The sequence below is a fragment of the Mus caroli genome, chromosome 1 (assembly GCF_900094665.2).
Source record: "Mus caroli chromosome 1, CAROLI_EIJ_v1.1, whole genome shotgun sequence".
NCBI lineage: Eukaryota > Metazoa > Chordata > Mammalia > Rodentia > Muridae > Mus > Mus caroli.
Window position 1 is genome coordinate 32,730,110 of NC_034570.1, and position 16,763 is coordinate 32,746,872.

The 16,763-nt window shown below is 38.5% G+C and overlaps 1 protein-coding gene across 6 annotated transcripts in view; it reads right to left on the reverse strand.

Annotated features, from left to right (window-relative positions):
• Positions 1 to 16,763, reverse strand: part of Rev1 (REV1 DNA directed polymerase) — a 73,640-nt gene that overhangs the window by 43,727 nt on the left and 13,150 nt on the right. For all 6 annotated transcript variants that reach the window (XM_029481076.1, XM_029481073.1, XM_021170766.1 and 3 more), the window contains 2 exons: positions 8,313 to 8,376; positions 7,463 to 7,589 (listed from right to left, as the gene is read on the reverse strand). Coding sequence is in view for 3 of the 6 variants with exons in the window: in XM_021170766.1 (XP_021026425.1) it covers positions 7,463 to 7,589; positions 8,313 to 8,366 (181 nt within the window). In the remaining 3 variants the exon portion in view is untranslated. The remainder of the gene's footprint in view (positions 1 to 7,462; positions 7,590 to 8,312; positions 8,377 to 16,763) is intronic.

Here is a 16,763-nt window from a genome sequence, read left to right on the forward strand (position 1 = left end):
TGTAGACCAGGCTGGCCTCGAACTCAGAAATCCGCCTGCCTCTGCCTCCCGAGTGCTGGGATTAAAGGCGTGCGCCACCACGCCCGGCTTCATTCATTCTTTAAGGCAGTGGTTCTCAACCTGTGGGCTACAAACCCAATGGGTTGGGGAGGGTTAAATGACCCTTTCACAGGGGTCACCTTTGACAATCAGAAAACACAGATATTTACATTATGATTCAGAACAGCAGCAAAATGACAGTTATGAAGTGCAACAAAAATAATTTTATGGTTGGGGTCACCACATCATAAGGACCTGTTATATTAAAGGGCTAGGGCATTAAGAGGGTTGAGAATCACTGACTTAGGGGAAACTTTGGTGTATCATGGTACCTTCCGAGGGGGAACATACTATACCTAATATGTCTCCCACCCACTGAGAGAAATTCTTCCAACAGCAAACATGCCATAGCATTTTACTTTTGAAGGTTAATAGGACAACTTTGTGAGGCTGGTTCTCTTTCCACTTTTTTGTAGGTAGTGGTTTGAACGGTGGTCACCAGATTTGGGAAGTGAGCATCTTTACCCTGTGAGCCATCTCACTGGTCCCAAGCAATACGACCTTTTCAATTTTGTTTCATATTCTTAACTATAAAAAACATCTTAAATACCTGAAACTTTGAAGATAAAAAGTAATGTGGAGAGGGACAGAGAGAATATGCCCCTGACATACTAGCAGAGTATGGATACAAAATGTAAAATCAGAACAAACCTGGATTGAGAGCAATTCTCTTCTCCAAATTTTATTATCCACATTACACATCAGAGTATCATCCCAACAACAGCACACGCCTAATCAAGGCGAAGAACAGACTATCTCAAACATTAGCAAACAAAGCTAACATCCCACGCCCCATTCCTTACCTTCCTTGAATATATTAACTTAAGGAAATCAGAGGATGAAAAAGACAAGACTCTCAAGACCAACAAAGTCCTTTCCTACAGATCACCACTGGCATCTCAGTGAAGGTCTGTCCTGAGATTCAGCAGCTACACAGATGACTTCCGCAGAATAAAAATAGCACTCATCCTAACAAGAAATTTTTATAAGGCAGTGTGCCAAAATTAGTTCCTGAAATTTCAGACTCTACAGTTCTAACCAAGCAAATTATTCAGTGGATTTATGCAATAAAAGTCTTTCAAAAATAAATAGTATCAATTCTAAGCAGATTAATTTTACAACAGTCCTTGTCTGACATAAACACTTTCAAGTCAAAGTACCCCCTCCTGCCCAAAAGGGTTTCTCTGTGTCGACCTAGCTGTCCTGGAACTTTTTCTGTAGATCAGGCTGGCCTCTAGATCACAGAGATCCACCTGCTCTTAAGGGCATACCCCACCATCACCCAGCAGAAGTGTATTTCTTAAAATTTAATTTAATTTGTATGTATGAGTTTTGCTTGTATGTATGTTGGTGCATGCCCAGAAAAGGGCATTGGATCCCCTGGGACTGAGTTATGAACTGCTGTAAGCTGCCACATGGGTACCAGGAATTTAACCTGAGTCCTCTGGAAAAGCAGTCGCATGTTCTTAACTGCTTAGCCATCTCTCTAGTCCCTCTAGTGCATTGTTGTAGTCCATATACAGTATATCCTACAACAAATGTATGGTGAAGAGAATTATAAAAAGACTGAACACATCTGATTGCTTTCCTATTACATTCTGTATTTACTTCTCTAATTCTCACAGCACTGTCATGAAGGAATATTATGCTTGTTTTACAGAAAAACAAAGATTAGAAAAAGTTAAGCTAATCTAAAGTCGTACATATATAGTCAAAGACTCACAATTCAACATCAGGCTTATGTCTCAAGAAAATCGCACTTGATTAATAATTTTTAAAAAAAAGATTTTTTTCGGTGATTCTAGAAACTTGTATTTGCTCTATGGCAGCTCTGCCTCCAGCAGTGGGAATCTGTCTATTTCTGTCTCTGTCTCTCTGTCTCTGATGTCTCTCTGTCTCTCTGTCTCTCTGTCTCTCTCACACACACACACACAGAGGCAATGTGCTCCCTCAACAACAAGGTCCACCAGTTGTGTAAAGTTGGACTTTTACAGCAATAATCCTCAACAGTCTACCTGGCAACCTAGGATTAGGTGCCAATTTCCTTAAGCCATTAAACAATGCTTTTTGTAACTTTTTAAAAAACAATTGCTCTCTGTGTGTGTGTGTGTGTGTCTAGATAATACAAGAGTATCATTGCATACATATAGCAGTCAGAGGATAACTTTCAGAAGTCTGTTCTTTCCTATCACATGAGTTCCAGGAATGAAAACTCAGGTCCATCAGGCTTGGTTGCAAGCATTGTAACCTGTTGAAACATTTCACCAGCACGCACGTGTGCGCACACATACGCTTTTAAATATATAATATACACAGCATTCTGATATAAAGTATTTTCAGTAAGGGCTAGGGGGTGGTAGTTCAATGTGGAATGCCTGGCTCATACACGTAAGGTCCTAGGTTGAATCCCCAGTACTGGCTCCCAAAATAAAGCAAGTATTTACTAAAAGAAAGGAAAGGTAAATTTTTCTGTCTTCAAAGATGGTAAAATTTGAAAACACATTTTTTTTTCCTTTCCTGTTAATAAACACTTATTGGGCTGGGCGATGGTGGTGCACGCTTTTAAACCAAGCATTCTGGTGACAGGGCAGGTGGGTCTCTCTGAATTCGAGGCCAGCCAGGCTATGGAGAAACCCTAACTCAAAAAAACCATGCATACATACATACATACATACATACATACATACGTATGTACTGATGTGTCCATTTTAACAGCATCAGCATAAACATCAAGCTTAAATCAAACATCCACCTCTCTGGAGTGCAAAATAAAACTATCCTGAAATCATAACCAAGTAAAAGTAACTTAGGAGAGACAGCTCGTTTCTAGTGGTCTTCTTTAGAACAAGCACTCTAAAGCTGCTATTATGAAAAGGCGTTTCATCTGAGACCACAAGGAAACTCAAACAAGGTTGATGGTCTGCCCTCACCTTATGTATGTCTACTCTAATTTTCCCGCTTAACTCTGTGTAGGTATGATAATGGTCAGGGAGTATTTGTGTAAAAGCCTGTGATATCTAACCTTTAGTTAGTTATAGCCCTTTTCAAGACTAAAGGCAAAGTCATAATCCTGAATCCTGTAAAAATTCTCTAAGATGACTACCTGAAGAAATAATCATCTTTATAGGATTACTGTTCCTCTCAAGCAGTGAGAGTAATATCTTACAGGACAATCTTTCAAGACCAGACTTGAGACAATAGTCAGCCAGAGCTGGCCTGGAACTTACTGTGTGCCCAGGCTAGCATGAAATTTCCTTTTCCTGATTGTATCAATTTTTCAACTCTAAATAGTATATGTATTGCAACAGGTGACTGAGCCTAGCCTGTTGAAACTCCAAGAGCCCAAAAAAGGGCAAAAATTACAACAATCTTGCTTCACTATTAGAATTTCAGTTGAACCTCTCAGTATTTTTAGTTCAACAAATTAATAGTCCTTAACAAAAACAACACACAGAGGCTCAACATCTCTGTCACAGACTAATGACAAGAACAAAGATTCATTTCAGGAGTAAAATGACACATTTTTATCAAGTCATATTTCTCTAATCCCATGTAGATTAACAACAAAAACAATGTAACCAATGAAACAACCAAGGCAGAAAGAATGTCAGTATCTCAAGGACAGCCTGGTCTACCCAATAAAATCCTGTCTCAAAACAGTCAGAAACAGTGTCCTAGCTAAGATTTTTGTAAACTTGACAAGCCAGAGCTATCTGGGGAAGGGACTCTTAATTGAGAAAATGCCTCTATAAGGCTGTCCTAAAGAAAGGTCTGTCAGACATCTTCCTGACTAATGACTGATAGGAGAGGCCCCAGATGACTGTGGATGCTGCTGCCCCTAGGAATGTGGTCCTGGATTGTATCAGAAAGCAAGCAATGCAAACCAGTGAACAGAGCTTCCGTTCCCTGCCTTGCCTTCTCTCAGTGATCCGACTGTGTTGCCTGAAGGTGTTAGCAAAGTAAACCCCTGCCCCTTACGTTGCTTTTGATCATGGTGTTTTATTTATCACAGCAGCAGAAACCCTAACAGACACTTGTTATGCAGAAAGAGGTCTTTGGTTCAAACCACTCCCACCAGTACAGTATATTAAAAATGGGAATGTATTCTTAAGAGACACCCTCCAGGCATCAACTGCCTTTTCTTTTTCTTAGTCTCATATTTCTTCCTTTGTTATATAACTTACAAAGACACTAAGTTTTAGCAATCATAGTATAATGTAGTTTTGTAAAGGGGCAATCTTAAGACGACGTTTAGTTTTGTACTAGAGAAAAACTAGTCAAATTTACAGTATATGCTAACTGCAATAAATAAAAGGAACAGAGAATGAGAAAAAAATGGTCATTTATATAAGCATGACTGAAAATATTTTAACATACAAATACAAAATCATTTTTATCCATTTTAATGCAAATAATATTACACATGAATGTGATAATGACTACTGATTATCAACTTCACTGGATTAAGGAGCACCTAAGGAATTAATGAAGCACATCTCTGGGTTTGTCTATAATGGCCATTCCAGAGGTAATTAGAAAATGAGGGCTCTAATTGAATTAATAGAATGTATAGTGGGATGGGGCTATCTGGAGGAAGCAGGACATGTGGGCAAGTCTCTGGGTTAACGATATCTTGCCAAGCCTTTTGCTGTTTTCCATAATTCCTCTCTACCATGAAGTGAACAGTTCTTCTGTCACACGTTTCTGCTGTCACTATGCCCTCTGAAACTATGAGCTTAAACACATGCTTCCCTGTATCCTTACATTGTTTCTAATGGGTATTTTGTTACAGTGGCCCAAGAGAGTCTAAGAACCAGACTCAAGCTTGTGCTCTACAGAAGTCAGATAAACAAGTACAGGCCTACTACATGCAGTGAACAGAGAGAAAGCTGGAAAGGGTCTCAACGACTGGAGGGAGTCAGAGGATTCTTTTAGGAATAACATTTTGAAAAGATGGAAAGGTAAAGAGTGGAAGCAAAAAACCAGCAAATCAAAGGCTCTCTGGTTACTAATTCACAAAGACGCTCCCTGACAAAGAAAGGTAAAACTCAGGTTTCAAAGAAAATGTTTCTATCAATGATGAGATACAATTCATTACTATATACAGACTGGCTTAGGAAAAATCTAATTTGATCTGCATCTTCATGGATAACTCCCAAATGCACTTATAGGAAAGGGGAATCATCAGAGACAAAGAACAGAAACAAAACTGCATAAGTATAAAAACAGAGTCATAAAATCTGAGTAAGCCTATTGACAAAGAATATAAAAATTCAGAGCAAAAGCCAAGTAACACTAGCACACCTTTAATCAAAACTAAGCAAGCACCTGTCTATCCAACTCCTACAGGCTTCCTACGACATTCCCTCTGGTGCACAGCTAATTCACAGACCGTATTTGTTACAAAAGCCAACATTCTCTATCAACCACTGCATCTTTCAAACAGTTCCTAATATTCAAGGAAATCTAAAATATATTTGTTCAATCAACTCAAAGTAAAAAGAGAAAGAAGATTCACTGGCTAGAAAACATAGAAAAGATGTCAGTTCTACCAACTGACCTATGCTTAACACTATTTACCATCCAAGCCCTAAGCAAGGTTACTTTGTATACATAGAATTCTGGAATTAATTAGTTTGTATTCATTCAGAAGAAGCAAGGAGAGAACTCTAAGGTAAGACTCACTGCAGGAGAACAATGATTTAAGACTGAGGTACTGTTAAAGGGATAGACACAGAGTCGAGGAGTCAGGGAGGACAGTGACAAACAACTATAACCCCAATATAGAGAAGCCGAGCAGCGGGAGTTCAAGGCTAGCCTGAGCTATACAACAGGACTCTGCCTAAGTTTAAAAAAAAAAAAAAAAAAAAAAAGGAGAGAACTCATAAAAGCACGCACTCAAACATGTGCCAATGGTTTTTTAAAAACCTTTATTCTTGTGTATGCTAGGGGAGGGGTGCACATGTGTGCAGCAGCCCAAGTGTAGAGCTCTCAGGCCAGCTCTGTGGAGTTGGTTCTCTCCTTCACCTTTACATGGGTCCCAGGGGTCAAACTCAATCTATCAGGCTTACACAGAATGCACTTTTTACCCAAGACCCATCTTGCCAGTCCCTAAATGATGTTTGCCTAATGTACAAAGGTAATTCAAGGGGAAACAGGCAATTCAACACAAAGCACTAGATCAAATGAAACCAAACCTCAAAATGGGCCACAAAACGATGACTCTTACCAGAGGAGATCTAAAAACACAATTCATGAAATGTATTACCTACCCACTAAGGACTGCAGAGACGGAGGCTGCCTGGACAAATAAAGGTGCTTGCTGAAAGCCTGACCACCTGAATTCAATTCCTGCAACCCACTGGGTTAAATGAAGATAACCAATTCCTACAAACTGTTCTCCGACCTCCATGTAATGCACAACTCTCCCAACCAACACGTTTTTAAATTATAAAAGTGGTTAAATTGTTACTTATTCATTAAAATTATGTTTGGCCCAGGAAAACTAAAAGATAAAAACCAAAACATTTGAGAAATTATTAGCAAACCACAGGCACAGTAGTAAAACGTAGATGACGCTAGAGCAGTGGTTCTTAGCCTTCCTAATGCTATCCCTTTAGTACACCGCCTAGTGTCGTGGCGACCTCCAACCATAAAATTATTTTCGTTGCCGCATCATAACTATGATTTTGCTACTCATGCATCATTACATAAGTATCTGTTTTTCGTTGGACTTAGGCAACCCCTACATGGGTCATGACGCACAGCTGGAACTGCTGAGCTGGGGATTTGGTGTTTCCGTGCTGCCCCCACTCCCCCTTTTAGTAATAGTAATATCTATCTATTCCACTGTATGCTGAAAATAATTCACTTTTACAATTCACAGGGTTTTATTGAGACTGTGGACTATGGGGGCTTCTGAAGTAGGATTAAATACACTTTGCATTATAACAATGGCCTCTGAGCCTTTGGGGCCTGGGAGTGGAATGTAGTGGTCTTGATGAGAATATCTCCCATAGGCTCAAATCTCAACCCTGGTGGTGACTCTACAGGCCACACCTTGCTAGGGCAGGCTCTGAGGCTAGTATGTACACTAGCCTCAGTTCCAGTTCACTCTCTCTTATTTCATGTTTGGGGTTTAACATGGGATCTCTCGGCTCCCTGCCATGATAGTCTCATCCCTCTGGAAGCACAAGTGAAAATAAACTCTTTCTTCCATGAATTGCCCCGGTCATGGAATTTTATTACTGCAATAGAAAAGTAAATATAGATGCTAAATAACTGAAGAAGATTTAAAAAAATATTTTCAATCCTAAAAAGTTCATGATAAAATTGGGCATCAAAAAAGTAAAAAGAACTCAACCTGTATATCCATTAACGTAGATGGCAACTCCACTAAATATTGCAGACGCCGTCCCATCCTTCTGCTTAGCAGCATCTGTGCGGAACTGCTCCTCCAGCTTCTGGACCTTGGCAGCCATGTACCCGCCCTACAACCAAATGGAATGCCAGTAAACAACTGTGTCAGCTCCCCTGCCACACACTTTTAACTTAAAAACCCTGACAGATTTACAAATACAGTCTCACTTTTTTAACCTTAAAATAATTAGGCTTGACTGTTTTATTATGTCTTCAAAATACAGCTATAGATGACAACTACTGACTGGTATACACTTTGCCCAAACAGCAAACCGCTTGCTTTTACTGATTATTAAAATTGTATATGTTCACTATAATTGTTTTCAAAAAAGAGAGATATATAAAGAAAATCACAACTGATGCAAGCCCATTCTCTAACACTTTGGGAGGGAAGCGATCTCGAGCCTTTCTGTCTCACGGCACAAGTTAGAATCACAGGTGGTACTCCCTTACCCCACTGCTTTCCTCAAGGCCTTGCTCGAGGGGACACACCAAGCTAAGCAGTAACTGCAGCGTTGTGCTACACAGAAGACTAACTGACAACACCCTACTTACTGGATACTTACATATTTTTTCCTATTTCTCACTATTATTACCAATGCTGAGATAAAATATATTACTCTTGACGGTAAAATACAGTTCAAGGGTTAGGGTTTATGGACAGTGTTATGGTTTTCAATGCATTACAAAAAACAGAAAGATAAATAATAAAGTCACGTGTTATACCTTAAGCCATATGACAAACTAAAAAGAACAAAAATTATCTAGTCATTTAAGTATTCATTAAAACACACCCATTTTTCCCAGCCATCATTCTCCGTTCTCTTCCGCCATCCACCTCGCCTCATGGTGGAGCTTCTGTATGGAGAGAGAAAAAAAAGTCAATCTTATACCATAATGTACTCTTCATTGACATTCTATCAAGGAAAATGGAAAATTTGAGAATTCAACATTCAATGAACACAGACCAAAGTTCAATGCCAAGTAAACCTCGTCAATGCAACACCATCCTCAGGTGCCTTTACCAGGGAAAACTGTCCAGAGTGCACACGCACACGCGCGCGCGCGCGCGCACACACACACACACACACACACACACACACACACACACACACACGGCTAAGCCTCATGTTTAAACACTTTCAACTGGGTATGAAGGACTGCGTAGGAAAGGATCCACACACTCCTTAATAACACGTAACATTCACTTTGCATAAAACATCAATAAACCCAACTAACATAATCACACTTGTTGCCACTAATTAGTTAAACAATCTACTAAGTCCCTTCATCATCTGACCTAGGATGGCTCTTAAACTGTGTCACACACACACTATGACACATCTGTCATAGTGAATGCACACACACTATGACACATCTGTCCTACAAAGTGTCTCCCTAAGAAGTTCATTAAAAGAATGCATCATAGGGGAATGATTGTCTTGTTAACAGATTAATAGATCTGGCATTCTTAAAGCAACACTTAAAATCAACTGCACCACACAACACCAAGATTACCAAATCATGGCTGTTTCAGGCTTAGGGACTAGAAAACCAGTTAAGTCATTCTAAGGACAAAAGAATTCACTAAATGAATTCTTACAAAGTCGAGTTCTTTCCATCCACAAGTTGGGCTATCATTGAATTATCTTTCATAAATTTATACACTAGATTTTTCTGTAATTATATAGGTTTATATCAAAGATTATTATATAAAGCTTTATGTACTCTATCAAAGTTAAGTTAGCTTTGGTATGATTTATGAGAATATTCAACACTTAAACATACTTTATCCACACATATAGATCCTGTTTCAAATACGCTTGGTTCTTGAAATGCCCTTTGATTTGGTTTCTCTCTCTGGCATTTGTATTAACAACATATTGTATACATGAAAGATGGCTAAAAGACATGCAGAAATTGTCAGCCAAGTCCCAGTAGTGAAATAGGACAGTTTTAAATGTTTTAGGGGCATATGTATAAAGGCCCTGAGAATGAAATACCAATTCTGTAGACAGAAGAGTTTTGCTTTTAAATTTGCTCTAGGCAAGTAAAAGGTTGTTCAATGGTGTATTCACTATCAAACTCAGAACTGCCATATATTTCTCTTAAATTCTCCTTAAGTAGCTTACTTTGACAGTCCTAAAGACTTCATTCCTTAAGAGTCAAAGAAATTCCTAATACAAAATTACTGGTTCAAAGAAACTCTCAATTTATGCACCTACTTTTTACAAGCAAATGACTTGAAATTCTACTCATGTGTATGCCACAGTCATCGGAATGAGAATATCCCCACAGACTCAGGTATTTGAACAGTCAGCTGGGGGTGCTGCTTGGAAAGACTGAACAGCTGTGGCCTTGAGCTCTGAGAGGTTAAAGATTGTCGCCATTCCCAGTCTGCTCCAGCTGCTTACTCACATGCTTCCTGTCATGATGGACAGCAATAGGCTTGTACACAGCCCAATCTTATGGAGGCATTTTCTCAGTTAAGGTTCCCTTCTTTCTGATGACTGTACCTTATGTCACCTGACATAAAACTAGCTTGCATATTCATATAAACACATTCATATTTCACTTGAGACCAACAAAAATCTTGTTTCATATACTCAAAATACTATAATGGAAATATAGTAAATTGCCACTAACTGTTCATGTGATTGGATAGTCAGAGTGTTTCAGGACAGTGAGGGATACACAGTGAGAGCCTGTTTCAAAACAATAACAACAACAGTCTTTTCCCAAGACTGGAGAGATGGTTCAGGGGCTGAGAGCATACTAGTTCTGCAGAGGGCCAGAGCCGGCTGAAGCAACCACATTTGCAAGTTCACAACCACCTATAACCCCAGCTCCAAGAGATCTAACACACGGCCTGGACGCCACCAGCACTTACATTCACGTGTGCACACCCCTATACACAAACAAGGATCCGCTACACACATACACATATATACACACATAATTAAAATAAAAACATGAATCCTTAACAAAAAAATTCTGAAAATTCAGAATCAAATTCTGAACGAAGAAGACCATAAACAACTCTCCTAGAAGTGGTACAGACAAAGCCAGCAATTGGACCACATTTGATAGCAATAAGAACCACACAGTATATGAGAGTTAACTACAAATCATTACAGGATTGGTAGTATGGTGTCAAATAAGGAGCTAAGTAAGTAAAACTCTATTCTTACAATCTATAATGTGTTATAATGTAACAGGTAAATTTCTACTAATCCATAAAGATCATCAAAAAAGAAGTGGTTTATCAATGCCTCTGCAGTATTAGCTACAGAAAGGTTATCCACTTCAAGAGATTGATCTATTATTTAAATAAGACTTTATCTAAAGAGAGGAGGGCAATGGATCAGGATACAAATAACCTGACAGAATAGTCCAAAAACTAATGAGCTGTTTTCTTCCTCTGTTCCAACTAATCTTTTCAATTACAATGTATCCTCTTCACTATGCCTATTCATTAAGCAGCAATGGCCCAGCCAAACTGCCCTGAGCAGTCTGCTAGCACAAAGAGACCACCATTCTCCTGCCACCTCCATCGGACCTGAGGCTCCTGAACCATACAGAAGTGCAGGTCCAGAAACATACAGCCCAAGGATACCCATCAGAGGCCTGACACACCAGGATCATTCAGGTTAACCAACCTCCCAATGCCTACTACAAAAAGAGCATCCAGGGACCAAAAACATCCAGACCTTCGAAACAACACAATCAACAAGCCAGGGCGATATGACACCTGCAAGCACAGCTACTCTACTAAAGAAAGCTCTGGATATCCCAACACAACTGATACACAAAAAAATGACCTTAATTCCAATTTTATAAAGATGATAGAGGCCTTTAAAGAGGAGATGAATAAATCCCTTTTTTAAAAAAAATACAGAGGTCTTTAAAGAGAAAACAAAATAAAAACCCCTTAAAGACATACAGGAAATACAATTAAACAGGTGAAGGAAATAAATAAAACTGTGCAAGACCTGAAAGTGGAAATAGAATCATTAAAAAAAAACACAAACTGAGGGAATCCTGGAGATAGAAAACATAGGGAAGAGAATAGAAACAACAGATGCAAGAATCACCAACAGAAGACAGGAGATGGAAGAGAGAATCTCAGGCAGAAAAGATACAATAGAAGAAATAAATCAGTCAAAGAAAATGTTAAAGGTAAAAAATTCCTGACACAAAACATCCAGAAAATCTGGGATACCATGAAAAGACCTAACCTAAGAGTAACAGGAATAGAAGAGCCCCAGCTCCAAGGCCCAGAAAACATTCTCAACAAAATCATAGAAGAAAACTTTCCCAACCTAAAGAAAGGGATGCTTATAAACGTACAAGAAACTTATAGAACCCCAATTAGATTGTACCAGAAAAGAAAATCCTCCAGGCACATAATAATCAAAACACAAAATCTAGAGAACAAAGACTGAATGAGTAATTCAAAACAGCAAGGGAATAAGGCCAGGGAATATACAAAGGCAGACCTATCAGAATCACACCCGACTGTGACTTCTCAACAGAGACTCTAAAAGCTAAAAGGGCCTGGGCAGTTATCCTGTAACCTGTAAAAAAAATAAATAAATAAAAACACAGCTGCCAACCTAGACTACTATACCTAGCAAAACTCTCAAAATTCTCAGAAAAACTTTCTTCATAGATGGAGAAAATAGGACAATATCTACCCACAAATCCAGCCCTACAAAAAGTACTAGAAGGAAAACTCCAACCCAAGAAGGATAACTACATCCAAGAAAACACAGAAAATAAGTAATTCCATACCATCAAAAACAAGGAAAGCACAAACATACACACATGAGCACATAAACACACACCCACACCGCCAACATCAAAATAACAGGAATAACAATCACTGATCATTAATATCTCTCAATATCAATGGACTTATTAATCCCCCAATAAAAAGACACAATCGAACAGTAAGGATGCAAAACAGGATCCATCATTCTGCTGCATACAAGAAACACACCTCAGCATTAAAGATAGCCATTACCTCAGAGTAAAGGGCTGGAAAAGAAGTTTTCCAAGCAAATAGACCCAAGAAGCAGGCTGGAGTAGCCATTCTACTATCTAATAATTAGAATTTCAACCAAAATTAATCAAAAGAGACAGGGAAGGACACTTCATACTCAAAGGAAAAAAATCTACAAAGATGACATTTCTCAATCCTGAACATTTATGCCCCAAACACAAGGGCACCCACATCTGTAAACGAAACACTGCTAAAGCTTAAAATCACACATCTACCCCGGCACATTAATGGTGGGAGATTTCAATGCCCCACTCTCACCAACTGACAGGACATCCAGACAAAAACTAAACCGAGAAACAATGAAACTAACAGACATTATGAATCAAACAGACCTAACAGACATCTATAGAATATTTCACCCAAAAACAAAAGAATACACATTCTTCTTTACACATTCTTCTTAGCATCTCATGGATCCTTCTCCAAAATTGATCAGTCAGTCAGTCACAAGGCAAGCCTCAACAGATATAAGAAAATTGCAATAATGCCTTGTATCTTATCAGACCACCATGATTTAAAGCTGGACTTCAACAACAGAAACATTGGAAAGCCTATACATTCATGAACCCTGAACAACTCTCCATACTCAATGATCTCTGGGTCAGGAAAGAAATAAATTAAGGACTTTCTAGAATTCAATGAAAATGAAAGCACAACATAGCTAAATTTATAGGACACAGTGAAAGCAGTGCTAAGTTCATAGCAATTAGGTCCCTCCATAAAGAAATGAGAAAATTCTCAGCTGGGCGGTGGTGGCGCACGCCTTTAATCCCAGCACTTGGGAGGCAGAGGCAGGCGGATTTCTGAGTTCGAGGCCAGCCTGGTCTATAAAGTGAGTTCCAGGACAGCCAGGACTACATAGAGAAACCCTGTCTCAAAAAAGAAAAAATGGAAAAAAAAAAAAAAAGAAATTAGAAAATTCTCATATCAGCAATTTAAAAGTACACCTGAAAGCTCTAGAAAAATAAGAAGTAAACCTAACAAAGATGAGTAGAGGGCAAAAATTAATCAACATTAGGACTAAAATCAATCAGTTAGAAACAAAGAAACACTACAAAAAAAATGCATGAAGCCAAGTGGTTCTTTGAGAAAAATGAACAAAACAGACAAACTCTTAGCCAAACTAACCAAGAGACAAGACAGACAGTATCCAAATAAAATCAGTAATGAAAAGGGAGACATAACAACTGACACTGAGGAAAATCAAAGAATCATTGAGTCTTATTTCAAAAGCTTGTATTCCACAAAATTGGAAAAATCGAAATGTACGATTTTCTAGACAGACATCACTTACCAAAGTTAAATCAAGATCAGGTAAACTATTTAAACTGCCCCATAACCCCTAAAGAAATAGAAGCAGTCATTAAAAATCTCCTAACAACAACAACAAAAAAAAGCCAAGGCCACATGGTTTTAATGCAGAATTCTACCAGACTTTCAAAGAAGAGATAATTCTAATACTACTCAAAACTATTCTACAAAACAGAAGGAACACTGCCAAACTCATTCTGTGAGGCCACAGTCACCCTGATACATAAACCACAGAAGACTCAACAAAGAAAGAACTTCAAACCAACTTCTCTTATGAACATGGATGCAAAAATGCTCAATAAAATAACTGCAAACCGAATCCAGGAACACAAAGACATTATCCATAAGATCAAATAGGGTTCGTCCCAGGGACACAAATTCATCAATGCAATCCACCATATAAAACTGAAAGAAAAAAAAAAAATCACATGATTATCTCATTAGGTGCTAAAAGAACCTTTGATAAAATCCAACCCCCCTTCATGTTAATGGTTATTAGAGAAATCAGGGATACTGGTCACATTCTAAACACAGTCAAAGCAATATACAGCAAGCTAATAGCCAAAATAAATGAAGAGAAAAGGCATTTCTACTAAAATCAGGGACAAGACAAGGCTGCCCACTCTCTCCCTATCAACACAATACTTGAAGTTCTAGTCAGAGCAATAAGACAACTAAAGGAGATCACGGGGATACAAATTGGAAAGGAAGAGGTCAAGGTATCACTATTTGCAGATGTATACATAAGTGACCCCCAAAATTCTACCAGAGAACTCCTACACCTGATAAACACCTTCAGCCAAGTGGCTAAACACAAAATTAACAGGAAGAAATAATCAGTTGCCCTCCTTTATACAAATAATAATTGGATGGAGAAAGAAATTAGGAAAAAAATACCCTTTACAATAGCCACAAATAACAAATAACATAAAATATTTTGGTGTAACTTTAACCAAGCAAGTAAAAGATCTATATGGCAAGAACTTCAAGTCCTTGAAGAAAGAAAGAAACTGAAGATATCAGAAGATGGAAAGAGCTCCCATGCTCATGGAAAGGTACGACTGACATAGTGAAAATGGCCATCTTATCGAAAGCAATCTACAGGGCAATCCCCATCAAAATTCCAACACAACTTTTAACAAGAGCTTGAAAGACCAATTCTCAACTTCATATAGAAAAAACAAAAAAAAAAAACCCAGGATAGCTAAAACTATTGTTTTGGACTTCAGGAAGATCACCATCCCTGACCTCAAGCTGTACTACAGAGCAATAGTGATAAAAACTGCATGGTATTGGTACAGAAACAGACATGTTGATCAATGGAATCCAATTGAAGAGCCAAAAATAAACCCACACACCTATGGACACTTGATTTATGACAAAGAAGCCAAAACCATACAATAGAAAAATGAAAGCATCTTCAACAAATGGTGCTGGTCTAACTGGATGTCTACATGTAGAATGCAAATAGATCCATATTTATCACCCTGCACAAAAATGAAGTCCAAGTGGATCAAAGACCCCAACATAAAACCAGATACACTAAATGTCACAGAAGAGAAAGTAGGAAATACCCTTGAACACATTGGTACAGGAGACAATTTCCCGAATGGTTCAGACTCTAAGATCAACAATTAATAAATGGGACCTCATAAAAACACAAAGCAAAGGCAAAGGACACTGTCAAAAGGACAAATTGGCAGCGTACACATTGGGAAAGGATCTTCACCAACCCTACATCTAACAGAGGGCTAATATCTAAAATTTACAAAGAACTCAAGAAGTTAGATTCCAACAAACCAAATCGCTCAATTAAAAGATGGGGTACAGAACTAAACAGAGTTCTCAACAGAGGAATCTTGAATGTCTGAGAAGCACTTCAAGTCTTCAAAGTCTTTAGTCACCAGAAAAATGCAAATCAAAATAACTATGAGGTTTCATCTTATACCCATCAGAATAGCTAAGATCAAAACCACAAAGAGATAGCACATGCTCACTAGGATGTGGAACAAGGGGAACACTTTGCTGATGGGAGTGCAAACCTGAACAACCACTTCGGTAATCAATTTGGCAATTTCTTAGAAAACTGAGAATAGTTCTACCTCAAGACCCAGCTATACCACTACTCCTGGGAATATACTTAAAAGATGCTCCAACATCCCACAGAAATTCAAAGCATTACAGCAGAATTATTATAATTATCTAAGTCCACTTCTGAGTATATATCCAAACTCTAAGTAGGGAAACATTTATCTATGCACCTATATTCAGAGCAGCAGCATTCATAGTAGCTAAAAGATACAAACAACCCCAAATGTACATTAATATAAGACCACAAAAACAAAATGTGCCATATACACATATGAAATGTTACTTACACTTAGAAAATTTAACATATGCTACAGCATAGTCATGAAAATATTATGCTAAACAAAGGCGGCCATATGTAAAACTCACAACTTTTTTTTAAAGCAAAGCCAAAAAGCTAGAGGGAAAAAAAGATACTCTACCATCACACTCAGATTAGATACTTAACGTAGTTACAAGAGACTGAAAACGGGATGGTGTGTTGAGGACCTGGGGGTAATAACAGGAAGCATCTAGGTCGAGATGAAAGGAATCTTCAGATGAATGGCGGTAACATCTGTTGCACACTGTATTGATGTTACTGAACTTCCCATTTTACAAAATGGTTAAGACTGAAGAGATGGCCGAGCAGCCTAGACCATCAGCTGCTCTGTCAGAGGACTGTGGTGGGCTCCACTGACAGTACTCTCATAGTGATACACAACTGTCTTTAACTCCAGTCCTAGGAGTACCCAATGTTCTCTTCTGGCCTCTGCAGTTACTCGGCATGAATGTGTTACAG